The following is a 21,029-nucleotide window of genomic DNA, read 5'->3' on the forward strand; positions in this document are numbered from 1 at the left end:
GGAATCACATGGTATTTGGCTTTCTGTGTTTTTCACTCAGCATAATGTTTTCAAGATTCATCCATGTTGTAGCATGTATCAGTACTTTATTCATTTTTATGGCTGAATAATATCCCATTGTGTGGATGTCCCACATTTTGTTTATCTTTTTATCAATTGGTGGATATGTAGGTTTTTAAAAAAATCTTTTGGCTATTGTGAATGATACTGTTATGATCATTCCAGTACTAGTTTTTGTGTGGACACCTGTTTTCAGTTCTCTTGGATTGCTGGGTTAAATAGTAACTCTATTTTTAACCTTTTGAAGAATGCCAGTCTGTTTCCAAAGTGGCTGCCCTGCTTTATCTTCCCGACAGCAGTGTACTGCTGGGGGTCCCAGTTTCTCAGCAACTTTACCAACACTTGTTATGGTCCATCTTTTTTTCACTGTTGCCATCCTGGTGGGTGTGCTGTGGTATCTCATTGTGGGTTTGACTTGTATTTTCTAGCTGAGCATCCTTTCATTTGCTCATTGGCCATTTGTATATCTTCTTTGGGAATGTGCATTTAGATCTTTTGGCTATTTTTAAATCAGGTTGTCTTTTTTTTTTTTTTTTTTTTAGTTAAGGGAGTTCTTTTTGTGTTCTGGTTACCAGTCCCTTATCAGATAGATGATTTGCAGGCATTGTCTCCCATTCTTTGGGTTGTCATTTCACTTTCTTGATGGCATTATTTGCAACACAACAGTTTTTAATTTTGATGAAGTTCAATTTATCAATTTGAGAAAACTTTTCTTTTGATGTTCCTTTCTAATAATGTTTTTGGGTAATTTTTTAAAACCATTTTCAGCAGCCTTATCCATGTAAATTTATGTTGACTAAAGCAAAAATGCATTAACTTATCATTTAAAACTTATAATAGGTTTAAATTCTTACTCTCTACCACTAATAATAGCATCCCTATTTTACTACTCATGCGATGTGAGAAAACATGCTTATCATGAAAGAATACCACATGTATGGGTGAAGTTATCTTGTTCGTTTAAGTCTGTGCATGGAAAACGCATTATCTATCTCCTAAACAAAAAGAACCATTTTCCACCCTCACAGTTGTGGGGCTCAGGCTTGTTACCCTTCGAACCAGGAGCTTAGGTTCCTTAGCCTTTCCTTTTTCCTTCCTTTCAGTGCCCTTCACGCTGCAGTTAATGCTCAGCTGGTTCTAGTAGAAAATATGAGTGGATCTTGGGGTTGGGTTATAGAGTGCTGGATACAGAAGAGCCTTGTTCCTGAAACCACCCCACTGTGGGCTGACACAGTGCTTTATCTTGTTTCCTCTGATCGCCCAAAGCTGACTCTGCCAGCCAGCCTTCCAGAGTTCTCGAGCTGTTCCTCTCTGGATTCCAATGCAACCCCTCTGTTCCAGGTCATGACGCTCCACCGAGTTAAGTCTGTCAGCCTGAGGGGTTGTTTGCCTAAATTTTGTCTAACAGAGCCTCTATGGTCTCCCCATCCCGGGCCTCGTTCCCTTTGCCTAGGGAACTTGTGCTCAGATCCGCTCAGCTCTGAAGCCTTCCCTGGTGGGTCTTCCATGGGTCTCTTCAGCCCTTCAGCCTAAGTCTTTCCCTGGTTCCTGGCTTCTCAGTGCTGCTCCAGGTCACTGTATCCCGGCCTCCTCTCATTCCTGTGTGTCAGTGAATGCAGACCTCTCATGAAGTGAGCTTACCTAACCCTCAGCTTTACCTCCATTTTCCTTCGAGGTGTGTCCATGGGGCATCAAGAGCTAGCCTGGTCTGCGAATAGGAATAAGAACCGGGACAAGAACTTGTTTTCTCATAGAGCCAGGTTGTGACGGATTTAGGCCAAGAAAAATTGGACCCCACTTCCATACCCAAGAAAGGATATTTATTCATGTGTCACCTGTCCCTATCCCATCACCACCAAGAAAATAAAACAAATACGTTTAAACCCACACACAAACCAAGCACACCTTTAACCTCTGATCGCAGTGCCATTTCTCATGGATGTGTAAGGGCAAAGAATGAAAGGTCTACAGAATGACAGGCCCTGTTTCAGTTCATGCATTGCTGCCCTACCAGGAGGTGAGAGCCTTTGGAGTAACATGGGCCCCCCTGCTTGATCTTGTCAGAAAGTGTAAAGCCCCAGTAGGGCTGTTAGTCTTTTGCCCATTGTTCACCTTCCCTGCGGCCACCACCAATTCCCTGACATAAACTCTATTTATTATGTATCGCCGAGCAGAAATACAGTATTGATCGTGTTCACTTAAGCAATAAACCTTCCCATAAATCCAAGTCAGCTGAACACGCTGATCCGCAGTGCGTCCTGAGGTTTCCGCCACTGGCAGGCGTCTGCGGGAACACCACACGCTTGGTTTTCTCAGATAGAGACCCTGAGAGAGCACAGGGAGGCTCTCGGACTCCCATAGTCCAGGAAGCGAGGCTTGTTCCTGAGACTCAAGTCCATACCGTGGTCTCCCTTCCACCCCCGAATTGGCCGGTCATCCCTTTTCAATCTTCTTTTTAAAATTTTCCTTTTTATTGAATTCACTGGGGTGACACTGGTTAACAAACTATACAGGTTTCGGGTGCACGATTCCACAACACATCACCTGTACACTGTACTGTGTGTTCACCAAGCCAAGTCAAGTCTCGTTCCATCACCATTTATTCCTCCTCTACCTTCCTCTACCTCTCCCCACTCCCCCCTCCTCCTGGTAATCACCACAGTCCATGTTTATGAGTTTTTCTCTTTTTTTCCTTTTTTGCTAAATCCCCCCCCCCCGAGCTGTCAGCCTGCTCTGTATCTATGAGTCTGTCTCTATTTTGCTTGTTATTTCATTTTGTTTATTAGATTCCATATATGAGTGAAATCATATGGTACTTGTCTTTCCCTTTTCAATCTTCCTGTAGCCACTGAAGATAGTCCTGAGCTGGGCGTCAGTGCCGACACCCACGAGGGGCCCCACAGGACATCAGGAGCCCGTGCCCACAGCCCGCACACTTCAGCTACTGTCGCTGGAAACGGAGAGCGCACGCTGCGATCAGTCACCAATGGGAGCACGACTTCGGGGGGCGAGGGGCACTCTGAGGCAGCGCCCCGAGAAGCAGAGAGCGCCACTCCGCGTGGGAACATGACCACGACTGGTGAGGCTGTCGGAGGTGCTGAGCAGGATCTCTTTCCACACTCTCTCAGTTCGTCTCTCAGTGTGCTCAGGGCCCCAGAATGATGAAGCTCGCGGTCCACCCCAAGTACCTTACAAGCTCTTTATGAAGAGAACTTTCTGGGTTCTCTCACCTCCCTTCCCCTCCTCCCGGCCCCCTTCGCTCACCTAAGGCGTTTGCCAGTGGTGTCTGCCAGGAGGCTTAAATGAAAGAGAACAGTCACTTTGTGGCTAAGGTCAATCTCCTGGGAAAGAAATATCTCATTCAGAATGGAAAGTTGGGAGGCTTTTCCTTTTTCCATTTAGGCGTAACAATTGTTCTATTTGGGGTCTTAAGAGCTTTTAAGATACCAATTTGCTTTTATCAAAAAAGGCGTGTGGAAGGAATTCGGACACCCCCCCCCTAATTCTTTGGCCCCTGGCCTCACTTCTCTTTTATTACCATTCCATTGCCGTGACTGCACTCCTCGCAGGAGGTAAACCTGCGCGCAGACACGGACCCTGCCTGCCTTCCACACTGTCGGGGTCGCCCCCCCCCCGCCCGAGAGCTCCCTGTTGGACACCACGGCTCCGGAGGAAGTGTCTCTCCGACCGGCGTTCGGCGTTCGTGGATAGGGCACTGGCAGTCTGCTCACAGTGTGTGCTCAGGAGATTGCTTATTTGCTTCGTTGGTCTGACTTTGGTTTTTCCCTTTGCAGTCACTGGAATTAGCCACAATCAAGTGACTGGCACAGGTACTGAGCAGAGGACTTCCAGCGACCACACGGACCACACCTATGTCTTGTCTACTTTAACCAAAGGAGAGCGAGCACTACTGTCCATCACGGACAACAGCTCATCTTCAGAGACGAGAGAGAGTTCGACCTCTTCCGTGAAGGTCTCAGGCTCCCCACGTTCAGACTACCCTTCCCCTTCTCAGGTTCAGACTGAAGGAAGTAACGCCTCATCCTACGGAGGGGTGTATGCCCAGCCTCCCACGGAGCCGCTGGGTCTGCATACAGCCAGCCTGCCACCCTACACACCCACCGCTAAAATGTCAGGCACCTTGGGTCTCCCGGACGCGCATGCCGGATCAGTCGGTGGCTCATCTTCTTCGTCAGGGCCCCCTTTGCCCCTGCCCTCAGTGTCCCAGTCCCACCAGCCGTTCTCCTCAAACTTATCCCCCAGGGCCTCCGCTCCTCCCCTGGAGGCCACCCCTGAAGCGCCCACACCTTCGCCCTCCTCGCCACCACCTTCGCCCATATCCCTGACAGCCTCTACCCCTGCTTCACTGTCCCTGACCCAGACAACCCTACCACCTTCATCTTCTACCTTGGTCCTGCCCCGGGCAGGGGGCACTCCTGTGACAGCAGTCCGGATGTCGACAGTGGCATCGTCTGTGGTGATGCTCCCCGGCAGTCAGACAGCAGATCCTAAGGACCAGAGCAGCCCACACCACGAAAAAATGGTCACGGAATCAAAGCCACTGAGCCGGGAGTCTCTGCCTACAGAGGTCACCGAAGCTGAAACTGTGAGCCCTGCTTCGGGGATCCGTGTGTCCCCTGCCTTAACAGAGTTCTCCACTGAGCAGACCCTTCCAGCCACAACCACCGGCTTAGCCCAGACGCCTCCAGCTTTGACAGCCACCACTCTCAAGGCCTCCCATCCCCCCGCGCCCACTCCCAGCCCCACGTCAAGCACAGCGACTCTGACGGCTGGCCCCACCGCAGTCCAGACTACGGCTGGAAAACAGTTCCTGACGACCACTCCTGAAATTCTGGTGCCACGAATCTCAACAGAAGTTGTTACCACAAAAAGAAACCAAGTTCATATAGATAATACCACCCGATTAAGCCCCCTGACCAGTGCACCCACATCAGCAGAAGTATTGACCACGGGGCCTGGCATTCCAGAAGAGTCCAGCCCAGCTTCACATTTCCCCAGAACATCTCCTCCCCAAGGCTCACACGTTTCTCCGGCTGAAGTGCTGACTCCCAAACCTACCGCCTTCCGCGCTCAGAGCAGCACACGGTCACCCACGGCGTCGTCGTCTCCAGCCCCAGGTAGAATGCAGTCTCACAGGCATCCTGAAAGCTGCTGGGGCGGGGGTTCGTGTGTATGTGGGCCAGTGGTTGGTACCTGCAGGAGTGCAGTGTGTGTTTGATGATCTGAAATGTTTCCCGTAGAAGCACTTAAAGCATAAAATAATGTCACGGTGGACCTACTTTCCTCACCCCTGAGTTACATAATTCTTCTCGAAGAGAGGGGAGAGGATGCCATTGGCTGTGTGTGACATCAGTAGATGGTGTAATTGTAGCCTGTAATGCCCCATAATTGCAAGAGCTTTTCAGGCATGCCTTTAACTCCTCCGTGGCCAGAGTGGGCGGCAACATAGGACAGGAGGGTGCAGAAGATTTCGGTGGCCTGGCTGGGACATGGAGTGAGTAGGTGACTGCTCCCAGACCAGGGCCCCAAGTTTCTGGGTCAGTCAGGCGGCTCCACAGTCACCAGAGAGGCTTTCTTGGTCCAGGGGAAGCCCAGGCCCCTTTGTCTCCCTCAGATTATGCTGCTAGTTGATAAACATGGGGTGCGGGGGGGGATAGGTGCTCATGTTCAATCGGGAGATGATGAACTAATCTTTCCCCATAGCGGCTGCACTGTGCCTGAGGTTATCTTTAAGCCCACGTTGGCGTTCCCGGCACGCACGTGGTTCTTTATCATGTAAGGAGAGGTGGAAATGAGACCATCTGTCTTTTGATGTCGTGTTTGAAGTGGTACATTTAGCTTGTCCAGACCCAGGAAAGGAAAAACGCTGGTGGTTATGGGGTACAGCGGAGATTGACATCTTAAGGAAAAAGAAAAGACGAGAAATGCTTTATCGCGACTGGAGTAGGGAACTCAGTTAGTGGCAGAGTTCCACCTCGTCAGCCATCAGCAGGCTGGCGGATGGGGGGGCCATATTTCTGCCCCGCCAGCCCCACAGTGCCAGATGCATCAGTGCCCCTTTGTACCAGTGATCCCAGCACCTCTGGGAAATTGAAAGCTGGGTCCTTCACCTGAGAAGTGTGGGGTCCCTGCTTCAGACTTCACAGGGCTTCATTTCCAGCGGCCAGATATACAAAGCTCCCTTCAAGCTGATGACGGCCATTGCACTGGTCACTGTGAGCGGGTATTAGGAACGTCGTGACTGGCTGGTAATATATCATGCAGCAGGATCCCTGGGTTCAGTGTTTGGATATATAGCTGCTGTGCCTAGACGGCTGGATTAGGTATATTAAAGCAGCAGTGAGGAGTAGGAGCACCATCTTCAGGTTTAGCCCATTGGTTTTCAGGGTTATTCTTTTGGAGTTAGAACCCTTGACTTTTGGTCCTTCTACCACCGATTTTCTCCTTGGAGACGCTGCAGTTATTTTGTGGGCTTCGGCTTTTCTCAGTATGTGTCAGAAACCTTTACTAGGCAGTTGTTGCGTAACTGGAGCGTGACAAGGCGGGTTACACAGGCCGAAATAGAGCGCTGTGGTCACTGCCCTTGGGAGCTGGGAGTCCGAGATGACGCTGAAACCAGTACCTCACCGAGGCCCAGGTGAATCCTATGGGGCTCCTCGTTACGTACGTAAAGAGAAGGCGTTGTAGTGCTCACCTCCAGTGAGTTTTCTGAATGATTGCCCAACATGTGGAGGCCCACGTACTGTTACATTCTGAGATTTTCAGATAAAGGGAAATCTTGCAGCAGGATCCTTTTCTGCTTAATAGGTGTCTTAACTGGGCATCAATTCAAGTAGAACTTCCTAAGTGTCACAAAGTCAGTATAATTGTCCATCCTGAGCGGAGTGATCTATGGGCAGCGTTTGGATTTGAACCAGTTCTTGCATTCAGGGACCCAGCTGTCTGACGCTGTGTCATTCCACCAGCAAGCACCGGAATCCAGGCCCACCGCCTCTCTGCTGCCCCTCTCGGGAGTCCATTCCGTTTGGGTAGTGCGGCCTTTCAGGGCAAGTAAACAGAAATAAGCGAGAATCAAATATTAGCCAGGAGAATTAAATATTTACCTTGAGCTGCCTTTACATTTCGCGTGTGGTTAACTGCTTTATTCCTGGAATGTGTTTTTAGTGAACAGCTGTGCCCCTAACCCTTGTCTTCACGATGGGAAATGCGTTGTGGACCCCACCCGCCGTGGGTATCGATGCGTGTGCTCGCCTTCCTGGCAAGGGGATGACTGCAGCGTGGGTAAGAGGAAAAGTCATCTCCAGTCGTCTACAGGACAATATGCACCTCGAGATAGGCAGCAAACTCCTTTTTCTCCAAAATGCAGGGGAGAAAGATTTTTAAATTAATGCCCTGCTGACTTGAGAGTTAGCATGCTCATTGTTGTCTGCAGAATAATGTCAGGCAGTGAGGCTGACGAGTTGCCACGATCTGGCTTCATTTTGTGGGCTCCCTCCACTCCTGCCACACTGGGCCACCCACAGCTCCCCAAAGACCCCTCTGCTTTCCCGTCCTGGCCTTCACTGCGCTGGTGCCTCAGCCTAGAATCCCGCCTGCCCCCCACTTACGTCTGCTTATTAAAGTTCTTCTAGTCTTAGTCCAGATATTATTTGAAACAGTCTTTTCCTGTGTTTTTATTGTTGACACTATTACAGATTGAAACAGTCTTAATCCTCTCCTCCATTAAAATCTGCTACTTTCTCTGTGCTCCTGCCTTGTGTCCATAGTTAGCTGTATACATGGCTGCCTCCATCCTTAATAGACTGGTAGCCCCTTGAGAACAAGGATAGTGTCCTACTCGTCTCTGGGCCCCACTACACCTAGTGCCATTTGGCCCTTCGTAAGTGCTTACCGCACTGGGTTATGGTTTTGCTGTCTGATACAGTCAGTATGGCCTGTGTTCTGTCCTCTGCAGATGTGAATGAATGCCTCTCGAACCCCTGCCCACCCCTGGCCATGTGCAACAATACTCAGGGATCCTTTACCTGCAGATGCCCAGTTGGGTACCAGCTGGAAAAAGGAATATGCAATTTGGGTAAGAAAGTTTGTCTATCTTGGAATTCTTTCTACACCACAATATATTTTGCAAAGTAATACAAAAAGTAACATTGTTTTTCTTCCTAATCAAAACCAATATTTGCCCAAGGTCTAACTTCAAGGAATAGAGAAAGAATTGGCGGATGCTGCCTCTTATGCCACCACTTAGAAATATAGCACCTTATATGAAACTCTTTTAGTGTGCGTTATATTTTTACATAGTTGAAATCATATGGTATCTATACAAACTACATCGTAAACATTTTCCCATTTTATTAAAAATATTATGCAGACTTCTTAATGATTGTATAACTGTGCCATCATTTGTGCATAACACTGTTTGCTTAACCATTCCACCCTGCAGTTAGGAAAAAATATGTATATATCAAAGGATATTCTAACCACATAGTTTAAAACAATACATTTTAGGGAGAGAGAAAAAGAGAAAACCCCTGACTGTCCTTACCAAATTCACACATTCTTTTCATTTTTAAAAACAATCTTCATGTTCTTGTCCACAGGCAGAAATATTTTTACAAAGCTATTGCTGTCATTGTACTGTTCAGTTTGTCATATGTTGTTTCCTAATTTGATAAGATTCATGAAGCTGGTTGAGTTTAGATATAATCACCACTGTAAGATTAAGACGTAAACAACCCACGGGGACACTAAGGCCCGGATGAGGTGCTAAGCGACCAGGCGTATACAACTGCTAGATTGGAGGCCGGGTTCCAGCCCACAGTTCCTCCTAGCACACAGTGATTTGTCCATTGTAAGAGCTTTCTTGCACACAGTGTGTAACCCTGTGTTGGAGTCCCGAGTTCAACACATAACTTGAAGAAATTAGAAGCGAAGAACTTAGAGTTATTATCTAAGCTCGATAAGGAAGCTGGCAGGTAAAGTGACTCATCCTTGAATCATTTTAAATCGCCCAGTGTGATACTTAACATATGGAAAGGACTCAGTAGATAGTATTTTGAGAGAACAAATGTCTTTGTGTTTTGAAAATATCATTTGCATAAACTCTTGTTGCCTATAGGCTGAAGGGAATCGTCAGATGTTTTAGAAGGTTGTGTCAAATGACAACTCTAAAACAATTTAGTAAAGAGCTTGACATCCTTGATTCAAGAAAAACAACCCGTGGAGGGGAGTGCAGGGCCTCCTCACAAGCCGGGGAGCCCTCTCCTGCGGGGGGTGGGCAAGTGCGGGTTTTATAGAGGGTTTGAAGCGGAACTGTAGAGACAGCCTGTGACTGGCTGGGGTTGCGTGCCTTATCTTACCTTATTTAGAAAGATCAAGGCACAAGGAAACAAGTGTGGAGTCCAGGGTAGATTTGGCATGTGGGGTTTGGCTGGCTGGATACAGCAGAGCATTTATAGGAAAGTTCTGTTTGCTTCCATGGCACCCCAGACAGGGGCAGCTCCATCTTGGGCCTAGAAATTTATTTCAACAGTTGCTACCCTATTAAAATAATGGTAGAATTTTGAAAATTGTTTAAAACACAAAGATCAAGTCAAAGCATTATTTAAAGAAATGAAAATGTAGTAGTATAGATAGATATCAGTCAAAATTAAGAATTCCTCTTATTCTCATAGTTTATTTGCTTTGGGGTAACCTATTCCATTAGCTGCACCCTGTAAGAAATAAGCCAGGAGTTTTGGGTTTAAGAATAGAGAAGATGGAAATGATTTTGTTCTGAAGCAATGTGCAAAATCCACCTGCCCAGGAGCTCAGATGCCTGACTGCCAGCCCCAGGGCCACCACCCACAGCACATGATCCTTGAGTCTCACTTTCCTCACCTGTAAAATCAGATTACCCCCTGGTCTGCTTCCCACTTAGGGTTATTGTGAAAATCAAAGAAAATAATGTATTTGAGCAAGCTTTGGAAATGATAGCATTCAGGAACCCTCCCTGGCATATGTTGTCAGTTTGACTCAAATAAACTTATAAAAAATTTTTAAAAAGAAAATGGTAGAGTTCTCCAGATGGGAGGCATCATTTAACATTAGTCTAATCTCTTGGGCCGCTTGGACCAGAATTGAAAGCAATGAGAATAATAAACTACTCTGAATACAAAGTAATAATTATGGATCTTTTAAAAAATCACTTCAATAACCTGTGTAACTCAACGATTACATCTGAAGTAAGAAATTGCCTTAAAGCCAGGTGAGGTAACTGCAGACTTGAAGATGTCTGTGTGCCCGGGAGGGTGCAGGGGTTGGGAGGACACTGCGTGATGCCACCTTCACATTCACACTGAAAGTTAGAGGCCACAGGAGAGATCTGTGTACTTGGCATTTAGAGCCCGTATATTTCTCTGCGGAGTGTCTGGGTATAAACCTGGACCTGTGAGATGTGAGGATGAAGGAGTGGGATGATGGTGCGGGAGTGTCCGGGGGCACCAGTACTGGGAGGAGAGCGGGTCTATTGTGTTAACAATCATCTTTCCCTTTTCAAGTCATTTAACTTCATTGTTCATAAACATCAGAGGGACATGCAAATTAGAGCATGCTGAAATGCTTTCATTCGGCCAAGAATGTTTTCAAAGAGCTCCCTGCTGCTCAAAAAGAGTCCTAAGCAGCTGGCTTCGCTGAACTGTAGAACAAGCAAAAAGATGTTAAATAAGGATTCAGGGCTTTAGACAGTAAGTATAAGATGTTAAATGTTTTCCCTGGCTCATTCGCAGGCCTTTTTCTAAATTCAGCAAGCGCGCTTTCTGTGAAAGAGCAGCTTCAGGGGTTTCTGTGTTTCGGGTTATTATTTTTTTTCCTGTTCAGAAGGGAAGATAAGAATTTAATATAAAGGAAGATAAGAGCCAGATATACAGCAGGCTATACTAATTTTTGGTTGCCTGCCTAAGCTCCATTCCCCTCAGGCCCAGTCAGCACTAATTGATGTTAACTAGAATTTTATTTTATGAGTGAAACGGGCCTTGAAAACGGGGCTGCTTTCTTTCATGTCTGAATCCAACATTGTCTTGAATATGGGTTGTTTCATTACGTGACTTATAATCATGGAGTCTGGCAACCCCCTGGAGGTTTGGAACCTTTCTCTGTAGCCCCTTGGTTGTCCTTAGAATACCAGATTCCTCAAGGGGCTGAGGGTGTAGAAGAACTTGGAAGATGGGCACACATGACATTAAATGTTCATTTTGGCCCTTGGGAGCTGTGCGACCTTGGGAAGTTACTGACTTCTGGCAGCTTCTTTTATCAGGATAAAATGGGCATTTCCTCTGAGAAAGAGGAATAGGGGTTGACAGGGGTAACTCTAGTGAGAAGAGAAAACCAAAGCGTGCCCTTGAAGGCGAGGGCTTGTCAACTTGGTGAAAGACCCAGAGGGCCAGAGCTTTCCTCTCTAAAGTGTTACAGGGCCTGATGAGCATTTTTTGTGTCTGGCCCCACGTCTCCCTGCTGGGATTATGTTGTTTAGGCCAGCTCACCTTTCTTTTTCGTCACAGCCTTATTGGGCATGTATTATGGGAAGACCATTAGGGAGACATCAAGGAGGCTCCTTTCAGCAGCCCCTCCCCCGACCCCCCACATACACAAAAGGCTCCTTGAAGTCCCTCACAAAAGGCTGTCTCAGTCTGAGCCTTCAGCTCAGCTCCCTGGATGCTCACTTTCCTAGAGAGGAGCCTGGAAAGGGAGAGGTGGTCTCCGTCCTCAAGGAGGAAGAAATGCACAGAGATAGATGGTCCTTTGAGGTGGAGTGAAGCTGGATGCCCCATAAATTTACAAACACAGCCTTGTGTAGGTCAACTTGCCATGTAGCCTAATAGGTTATGTTTTTATTTTCAGTTAGAACCTTCGTGACAGAGTTTAAATTAAAGAAAATGTCTCTTAATACCACCACGGAGAAACATTCAGACCTACACGAAGTTGAAAATGAGATCACCCAGACAGTAAGTTTCTGAAGGGCGTCTTCCTTCCAGTCCTTTGTTTTCCAGAACAGATTTTGTTCAGAATTGGGAACCTCCCGGGGATCAGTTATATCTCTCAGTCTGTTCATTTCTGTTTCATTTGGAAGGAAAACTTCATGGTAAAATAAAAGGCCTCTCGGAAGTAGAAGGGAGATGTTGAGAAGTAGTGGTTCCCAGTAGGAGCGGTTCTTGGAACGTGCCCTCATGTGCAGCCTTTATCCATGGCCTGGCATTTCTTTTCCATGTGCAAACTGACAGTCACAGACATGTAGATGACATGAACCTATAAAAGCTGTTGGTGAAGAGGAAAGCCCCAGAAGATCCTGCCATCCCACCTGCTGCTGACCTCTCTGTGCTTAGGAACATGGAGAGGATGCTCTCTTTCCTCAAGGGAATGCGAAAGGAGGAGCAGTTAATCCTGATTATCCAGGGCAGATAATTCGTTGCGTAGATTATCAGGGGCCTTTGATTCTTCTGTTCCTTTTTACTTACTTTTTGTCAGGGCAGGGGGAAAAAAGAAAGAAAGAAAAATTAAAGTAGAGAGGAAGAAAGAAGAGATGAAAATGAAGCTCAGATAGTAAATTTTGCCTCTCAGCTGCTACCTGAGTCTAAGATTTGGTGTCTGGAAAATCAAAGTTTGCCATTAAAACAAGTTTTTGAGATCAGTCGATTTCTGATTTCAATTTACTAGTTCTTTATGGGTGAGAGTTAATGTGTTAGCCACAACCTCTAGGAGTTTACAGGACTGTGGGTTTTATTTGCGTAGAATTTAGCTTCCAGTTCTGTTTCCGTATCGGCCGAGCATCTGCTCTGTGGCAGGTATTTGACAGGTGCCTCACTTCTGTAAGAGGTACTGCAGACACCTTTACAGGTGGTAAACTAAGAGGCTCGGGAAGTCGATGACATTGCCTGAGCTCACACAGAGCAGGTACAAAGTTAGGGAACAGTCCACCAGACCACTCTCATTTCTGACACCAGTTACAAGTTTGGGGATCCCCAGACCACCCTCAAATCTGATAATTCAGTAGGACTCACAGATCTTTCCCAAAGCTTTTACACTGAGGTTATGGTTTATTACAGTGAATGGATCCAGGTTACAATCAGCCAAGGGAAGAGAGGCATGGGGCAGAATCCAGGAGGCTTCCAGATGTGGTGTTTCAGTTGCCTTCTCCCCCATGGAGACACGGACAGTGCTAACTCCTCTTGGCGATGATGTGTATAATAGTCACGGACTATTGCCAGCCAGGGACGCTTACCTGAGTCTTGGGGTTTACTGCCAAAACGTAGTGCTTGCTTCGTCAGCACATATACTAAAATTAGAGCCAATATGTAGACATAGTAAACTGCCCACATGGCTGACCTCAGTCTCCAGCCCCTCTGGAGGTCTAGGGGATACCATATAACTCAAAGCCCTCACCATAAATCACGTTCCTAGACTATCTGGAGTGGCCCAGTCCTCCAAGTAAACAAAGGCAGGCCATTCCAAAAGCTTAGAGATTACCTCCCAGGAGCCAAGGGCCAGGCCTCTCTTTGGGCAAGGTTTAATTCTTTATTATACAGTGGGTTTTATGTCTATTCTTACATCTTCTAGCCCGACACCAGGTGTTCTTGTCACTCCACCACACCTGCCCCTTGGTTGTGCTGTTGGTCAGTATTTCCTTCTAAGACAGTACAGGGCCTTAGAACCCCGTGCACGGGTGCAGTCCTTCCCATTCCACAGTGTTTGTGACTGCTCTGACTTGTTAAGCTTTACCCAGTATCCACGGATAATTTATTAGTGAAGTGACATCCCCACCCCAGGGAATATTAAAGATTTAGGCAGTGACTGCAGAAGCCACTCAGGTGGCCTTTCCCAGGATGCCATTCTATTCTGAAATGTGCCATTCCTGTTACGGGGGGGAGGGGGGGGGTGCCTAAGTACTAATGCTATAATAAATCATTGCTTATCAAAATATAAAGGGGTGTCATACAAGGCCACAAAGGGTCTGATGACATCCCACGTTTGAATCCATCTTCTGAAGAGTGAGATGTATCTTCCCCATGGGCTGTGAAGCCAGGTGGGTCTGCACCGGTCAAGGTATTGAGACCCTCTGCTGCATAAAAGGAATCTCCAGCCCCAATGTAGGGGGAACAGGGAAGCAGGCATGGTACTCTCTTTACTCCCTGAGGGATTTCCTGCTGTCTCTGAGGGCACAAGGCAAACACAGGCAGAGTCGCTCTTAATTTGTTCTCAACAAAAGGCTTCTTGACCCACATAATGTAATTTCCCATGGAGAGCCTGTTTGAAGAGGACCTATCTTTGAGTTAGGTCAGCTCATTGTAGATTAGGAGGGGTCCTCGCGGGGCCTGCCAGACCTGGGGCAGCTGAAAGGAACCAGCCTTTCCATGAGGCTCGTTCACTATGTGAAGTCCAAATAAACAGTTGCCTCTGAGTTTTTTGAAACCCTGTATCTTAGAAGAGATCTGCTGCTTTGAAGATGTTTTGCATCCAAGGGCGCTGTTCCGAACATCCCTTCCTGCCAAGACTTTCCCCACTGATTCACTAGCTGCCTCTCTCCCTTTGTACTCGCAGAACAACAGAATAAGCCCAGGAAGGCATTTAAGAGGGAACACAAAAAGGACACCACTCCTCTGTAAAGCCCCCTGCTGATAAGTTGATGGCTGGAAGATGCCTGTTTCATACTGAAAATAGGAAATTGGTTCCAGGTCTAAGGCTTTTGTCTAATCCACAGTTAATTTACCTGTTCTTCCTTTCAGTTAAATATGTGCTTTTCGACATTACCTGGTTATACCCGATCCACAGTTCATGCTTCTAGGTAAGTACATTGGCTTGTGAACCAGTCTGTAGAAAGGAGAGGATATTTGTACATGGGTGGCAGCAATAAAACTGGGCCCTGTTTTGACCAAACCACAGGGTGACCCAGGGCCAAAGTCACTGGATCTCATGCTGTCCCATTCCCTCACTGGACAATGGAGATGACACTCATTTTTCAAAAGCCTTGGGGCCCACATATCATTTTAGAGCAATTAAAAACCTACACACTTTGCCTGTAGAGAGCCCAGCGCCGTGGTCCTGTCACTGCAGACCACCTTCTCCCTGGCCTCCAACGTGACGCTGTTTGACCTGGCTGACGGGATGCAGATATGTGTCAACTCCTGCAGGTCCTCTGCTGAGGTCTGCCAGCTCCTGGGATCTCAGAGGCGTATCTTTAGAGGTGAGAGAATGGCCCTCCGGGAGGACCCGGCCCATACGGTTAGGCACACACCTGAAATAGAAATGTAAGGCATTCAGGGCTCAGGTCCAAGTAGAGCTCCTCAGAGAGCAGGCTGTCTTTGAAATGGATGTTAAGCAGAAGACCTTTGTGTGTGTGCACCTTTGTACATTCGCGTGGGAGGGGGCGCTTGCTCGCATGCGTGCACACACACACACACACACACACACACACACAGTCTTGCAGTTGCCTGCTCCTTGGCCTGCTGCCCCGTCTACTCCTACACAGGAGCTGATGTAAAGAAGCAGAAATCACTCTTCTCTCCCTTGAAAAGTCCCTACTCTCTCTAGGGAGACAGACATTCACACGCAGAATGTACCTGCTTGTCAATACCCCAAACCCTCATTGTCATATACCATCGAGGAAAGAAAGCCTGTGCGGTATTATCGGTCATTTTTGTTTGTTTGCAAATCACCGATACACAAAAACAAGACCAGGCTGATATAGACCAGCGCCGGTGTCGTTCAGGATAATCTCCCTATTCTTGTTCCTGCTTTGTCTGTTTTGTCAAAAGCTTCTACAGTGCATCTAGACGAAAGCAGATGAAGAAAGGGATTCGAGACAAGTTTGGAAGGCAAATGTGGGTCTTAGAGGGGAGGTGTTGTCTCTGGGATGGGAGAACTGCTGGAATCAAAGTGCTTCCTTGCAAAGGGGGCTTGTCCCTGCTGCCATCTCATGAGTGATCAAAGCAGGCTCTGCTAAGCTCTTTTCTCCACACAGTTAGGATGTGGAATCTGTGTGGACCTCCCACCTGGTGCCCAGACGCTGGACCTGAGCGGGTTTGGTGCGTTGTCTGCTGGTAGATCCAGGACTTTCCCGCTGGGTCAGGGCTCAATGCGTGCGGGAGAGCCTGGGAGCCAGGAGTTAAGCCTTTCACTCTGGGATAGATGCCGCATCTTTGGCCTATTTCAGGGCTAGCTATGCTTTTTTTTTTTAAGTATTTTTTTTTATTGTTGACAGTATTATAGGTGTCCCCTATTTCCCCCCCACTTTCCCCCTCCACTGAGCCCCTGCCCCACCCCAGGCCTTCACCACACTATTGTCAGTGTCCGCGGGCTATGCATATATGCATGTAAGTTCTTTGGTTAATCTCTTCCTGTCACCCCCTCACTCTCCTCCCCTCGGAGATCTGCCAGTCTGTCCCATGCATCCATGCCTCTGGCTAAACTTTCTGAAGTTGTAGTTGCTATCATTCAGCATCATTGGGGAATTAGCTTAAACATTCTTGCCCCAGTAGGCTGTGCTCTAAACTCTGAGGCGAGAGCTCTTAGGTTTTACTTTGTTTTTTTTTGTGATTCAAGCGTCCCAGTTTGCCCTCCCCAGCAAGTAGGAAGGAAACCTTTCAATTCACTGAACACTTACTGAGTACATCCTATGTGGTCGGCATTGTGTAAGGTTACTTTTTTTGTCCCCACTAAATGCATTTCGTGCCTTTCAGGTCACGTGGCCAGATACTTGGCTTGGTAAGGCCCTGTTCAGAGCAGCCCTGCCCACTCTCTGACTCCCACTCTCCCAGCTTGGATGTGTGAGGCTCATGGGAAAACTTGTTTTCCTTGCTGAGGTCCCATTCTTTTTCTTTTCTTTTTTTTAAGACTTGAATTTTTTTTTAGAGCACTGCAAAATTGAGACTAAGATAGAGAGAGATCCCACATACATAGCCCCTCATCCTCACACGTGCTGGTCCCCATGCTTCACCTCCCTTCAGAGCCTGTGAAAACAAAGACAGCCAGGCATCTGGGCTCAGTGCAGGCTCACTTCTCTATTCTGAATTCCAGGTTTTGCCAACACACCCAGCTTGGTCTATCGCTCACCTTTCTGAGTGCTAAGGAGGCAGGCATGACTAGCAGGAGCTCTCAGGCTGACATCTGGGGGTTTCCAGCATCTAGGCCATGCCCGCTACTCTGGATGCAGCCATTGGGAAGGCAGGTTTTTACCCTTCAATTCACAAAATACCTACTTCCTGGCCTTTTAGAACCCCACAGCTCTCGTGTCTCCAGAGGTTTAGAGTCCTTGGAAATCCCCCTGGTAGTGTCTCAGCCTTGGATTTATGTAAGTTCTCATTGTCTGGCGGATGTTATGCCCAGGAAGGACCATGGGAACTGTGGATGTAGAAAAATCACATCGCCAGGCTTCAGATGAAAATGGGATTCTGCATGGTTCCATTTGATGGATTTATGGTAGACTGCTCTTCAAGGAATTTTAGGATTGCAACTCCTCTTTTGCAGGGGCAGAGCCAGGGCCAGGGCCAGCTTCCCTTGTGTCCCCATGAATCTGCTTCTGTGCAAGGAAGGGTTGCTTCCACCGGGCGAGTCGTTTTCTAGCGCTGGATTAAGGGGCAGGATGAAAGGAAAACATGACATTGGTTTCCAGAAAATATCTAATCAGACCAGGCACCTTAGGCTGGCTGCTGGACAAGGCTGGTGCTGGACAGGCAGCCTTTGGCCCTGGAGGTATTTCTTCAGATTAAGGCTCGAGGACTGGCAGCACCTTCAGAAAGTATAGATGAGGGATTGCAGGGTTTTAGAACCTCTCTGGTGCCAGCTTTGCAGTGTTTGCTCAGTGAGATTTTCCATTTTTTATTTTTCTCCCTTAAATATAAACTTTTCACAATAAACAAAGGAAATTCGATCACACACACAAACAGGGTTCTGACTTAGCACATCAGCTTCCACTGATAAAGACAGGAAGCTCGGCATTGAGAACTAAAATTGTGTCCTAAACTTACCTCCCTGTGACCAGGCCATCCACCAGGTCCCAAGCTCTCAGGTCTCAGAAAAGGAGGCTGGTGCTGGGACCCCCCCCACCCTACTCCCCCACCCCCAACAACCCGTGTGGGCTTCAGCTCCCATCACCAGAACCTGCCTAGGCAGGGTCAGTTTTGCCATGTGAAGAGCTAGTTTCTGAATAGGTTGGTGTCTTCCTTAAGGTGGGAGAAGGGAGACCATCCTCACTGCACGATATACACATTGCCCTTCCACGGCTCTCCCCCCTTTCTGAACTTGCCCTTGTCTGCCAACAACAGCAGCATATACCAGACTTGCCTTGCCCTGTACACAGTTCTAAATAAGTCACTGCTTACGAACTCTCCAGTTGGTTTCATATTTTTGTTCTATTGTCTGTGTACCCCAATTACATGTGTCTTTTTTTTGCTGGGCTTATCTTAGATGGTAAAATGCACCCTCATTGTTTCTGCTGTATACAGTCTCAGAGAGTGTATACAACCTCAGGGAGGGCCACATGCCCAACTTGAATGCTTTTTGATAAAAATGAAGTAGTTCTTTGTCATCCATGAAATGAATGTGGCCCCCACGTGCCTAGGGCTGGACACAGCCAGGTGGATACACATGGAAGAAATAAGGCCTTACAGTGAAGGAGGTAGAAAGCCTGAAAGATACATTCCTTCTTGGCCTGCCTGTCTCTCCTGGTGACCCGGTGACTGGTGGTCTGACGGCACCTTCAGCATGCGTGTATCAGGCATCGTGTGTGGGCCAGTCTCTGTGTGAGGTGCTGAAGATCCAGAGATGAGTAAGCCTGAAGACATAGTCAATGTAGTGGGGAGGCAGACAGGGGACATAATTAAACTAGAGCCCCTGGAGAGCAGATTATCTTCCACATCTCCCCTTGGGATCATCTATCTTAGGTAGCAAGCTACCCTCCACAGGAGCACCCCCTGGGCTGCACAAACAGTGAGCTGAGACACCTTCAGCTCGAGGCAGGGTCTGACCCCTCGGCTTCCTCCGAGGGGTGTGGTCACAGCTTCTGGGTATGTGTTGATCTCCCCACTGCAGACCTTACACAAGAAGATACCACACATTGGAGGGCCATACTTGCAGTGGGTGCTGGAGTTGGGAGCAGCACCCTGTTTCTCCTGGGTTTCTCCAACTCGTGCCATGCTGTAAACTGGCCTGGGGGCCAACACGGGGGAGGAGTGGCAGAGGCAGAACAGGCTTCTGAAAGGAGTGTGCACCAGGCAGGCTTTTTGGAAACCTGTTCTCGGAGCCTCTTGAAATAGAAAGTTCAGGCATCTTAAGGTCTGGCGTGGAGGAGGTTTGGTTTTGTTTCACTGTTTTGTTTTTCCATTCCAGCGGGCAGCTTGTGTAAGCGGAAGACTCCGGAGTGTGACAAGGAGACGTCCATCTGCACTGACCTGGACGGTGTGGCGCTGTGTCAGTGCAAGTCAGGCTACTTCCAGTTCAACAAGATGGACCACTCTTGCCGAGGTGCGCAGCTTCCCGGGGCTGTGCGGCCCAGCTTGGGACAGGATAGATGCTTTTCTCTGCCGGGGCTCTCTTCCTGCTCTCGGTGTGCCTGTTCTAAACTCGGGGTAACAGTTCTTGTTATTTTGCTCACAGCAGGCTAGAATACATTATCTCCTTGGAATAATAGCATTATCTCTGACCTCTCGCTGGCTAGCCCCTGGATTCAAAGGAAAAGAAAGAGAATGGAATGCCTGTGACGGCAACGCCTTTTCTTTTTTTTTCTTTTTTTTTTCCACTTGAAGAAAGTTAGAAAAATTTTTGTTTTAATTCCCAAAGCTTTATTCTATTGTATGCTAATCTTTTAAAATGGTAATACAGTCATGGAGTCAGGCTCTACCTTTCAGCAGCAGCTGTGGCCCAGTAGACAGAGTCCCGATGAGGCTCAGCGACGTGGCTCAGAGCCCACCGGGGCCTCACCATGTATGATCTTAGGCCAGTCACTTCACTTCCCTGAATCTCAGTTTCCTCTTCTGTGAAATGGGCGTAGTGATACTTCATTGGATAGACTAAGAATTAGAGAAGGCAGTATACATGGCAGCACTTTGTAAGCTATCCACATTTGCTCTTGTATTTTACCCAGGTTGTTGAATAGACGAGTCTTAGTTTTAAAGGTTTCATAAAGTGTTTGAGGTGAGAAAGCTCATTCTGCAAACCTTTTAGGTGAGGCTTAAATTCATTTAGTTTGAGATTAAAGGCTGCTCAGTGAGTGTAAAGCTTTAACATAAATGAGCCCAAGTCCAGAGCGCTGTGTACCTGACTTATGAAGGCTGCTGTAGCGCAATCACCAGGGAAACCGCAATGCAGATGCCAGAATGTAGCTTTAACCACCGCATCACATTAGAATGAGTGTGGCTTACTTTTCCTGCTCCGTCAGCACCTGCTGGTGACAGGTATCCTGGAATCTGAGTAAAATCACATACCTGGGAGAGGTGACATGCCACTTGTACCTGGCAGGACTGCCCGCTAGAGGACTCATTCTGTCAGGAGAGGATGCAAATACATTTCAGGGTAGCACTCTCATCCTGAACTTGAGACCCTGTGGCTTAGGTTCACGTACAAAGGGCTTTGAAAGTGCACATCCTGCGCTTTGCACGCAGGCCCTGCGGCGGCTGTTGAGAAGAGGGCCAGTGCTCCGCGACGGGCAGCCGCCCTGACACCTGGCAGCCTCACAGCATTTCTCAGCACGTGTCAGGCTGCCGCCTGGATACAAAGAGACAATGCTTCCTAATTTCGTCTCATCTGGTTAATGCAAAGTGTTCCTCCCCCTTCTTAGAAACTGGGCCATTGAGCCCCACTTCATGTGGGAAGGTCACCTCTGCTAAAATCCATCTGCTGGGGCACTGTGCAGCCGGCCGGAGGGAAACGGAAGGTGGGCAGAAGTGTGGGCGTTGTAGGAGTGCCGGCCCCCATACACCGTGCCT

At 47.8% G+C, this 21,029-nt stretch overlaps 1 protein-coding gene across 1 annotated transcript in view; it reads left to right on the top strand.

The window, feature by feature from the left end:
• HEG1 (heart development protein with EGF like domains 1) overlaps window positions 1–21,029 on the top strand; it is a gene marked incomplete at its 5' end in the record, with an annotated part of 78,076 nt that overhangs the window by 37,053 nt on the left and 19,994 nt on the right. Inside the window, 8 exons of the mRNA XM_081137616.1 lie at window positions 2,906–3,139; window positions 3,855–5,198; window positions 7,246–7,362; window positions 8,036–8,155; window positions 11,956–12,059; window positions 14,835–14,893; window positions 15,132–15,292; window positions 19,435–19,569. Of these exons, the coding sequence (XP_080993742.1) occupies window positions 2,906–3,139; window positions 3,855–5,198; window positions 7,246–7,362; window positions 8,036–8,155; window positions 11,956–12,059; window positions 14,835–14,893; window positions 15,132–15,292; window positions 19,435–19,569 (2,274 nt within the window). The remainder of the gene's footprint in view (window positions 1–2,905; window positions 3,140–3,854; window positions 5,199–7,245; window positions 7,363–8,035; window positions 8,156–11,955; window positions 12,060–14,834; window positions 14,894–15,131; window positions 15,293–19,434; window positions 19,570–21,029) is intronic.

Source organism: Miniopterus schreibersii, assembly GCF_964146895.1.
Source record: "Miniopterus schreibersii genome assembly, chromosome: 5".
Classification (NCBI taxonomy): Eukaryota; Metazoa; Chordata; class Mammalia; order Chiroptera; family Miniopteridae; genus Miniopterus; species Miniopterus schreibersii.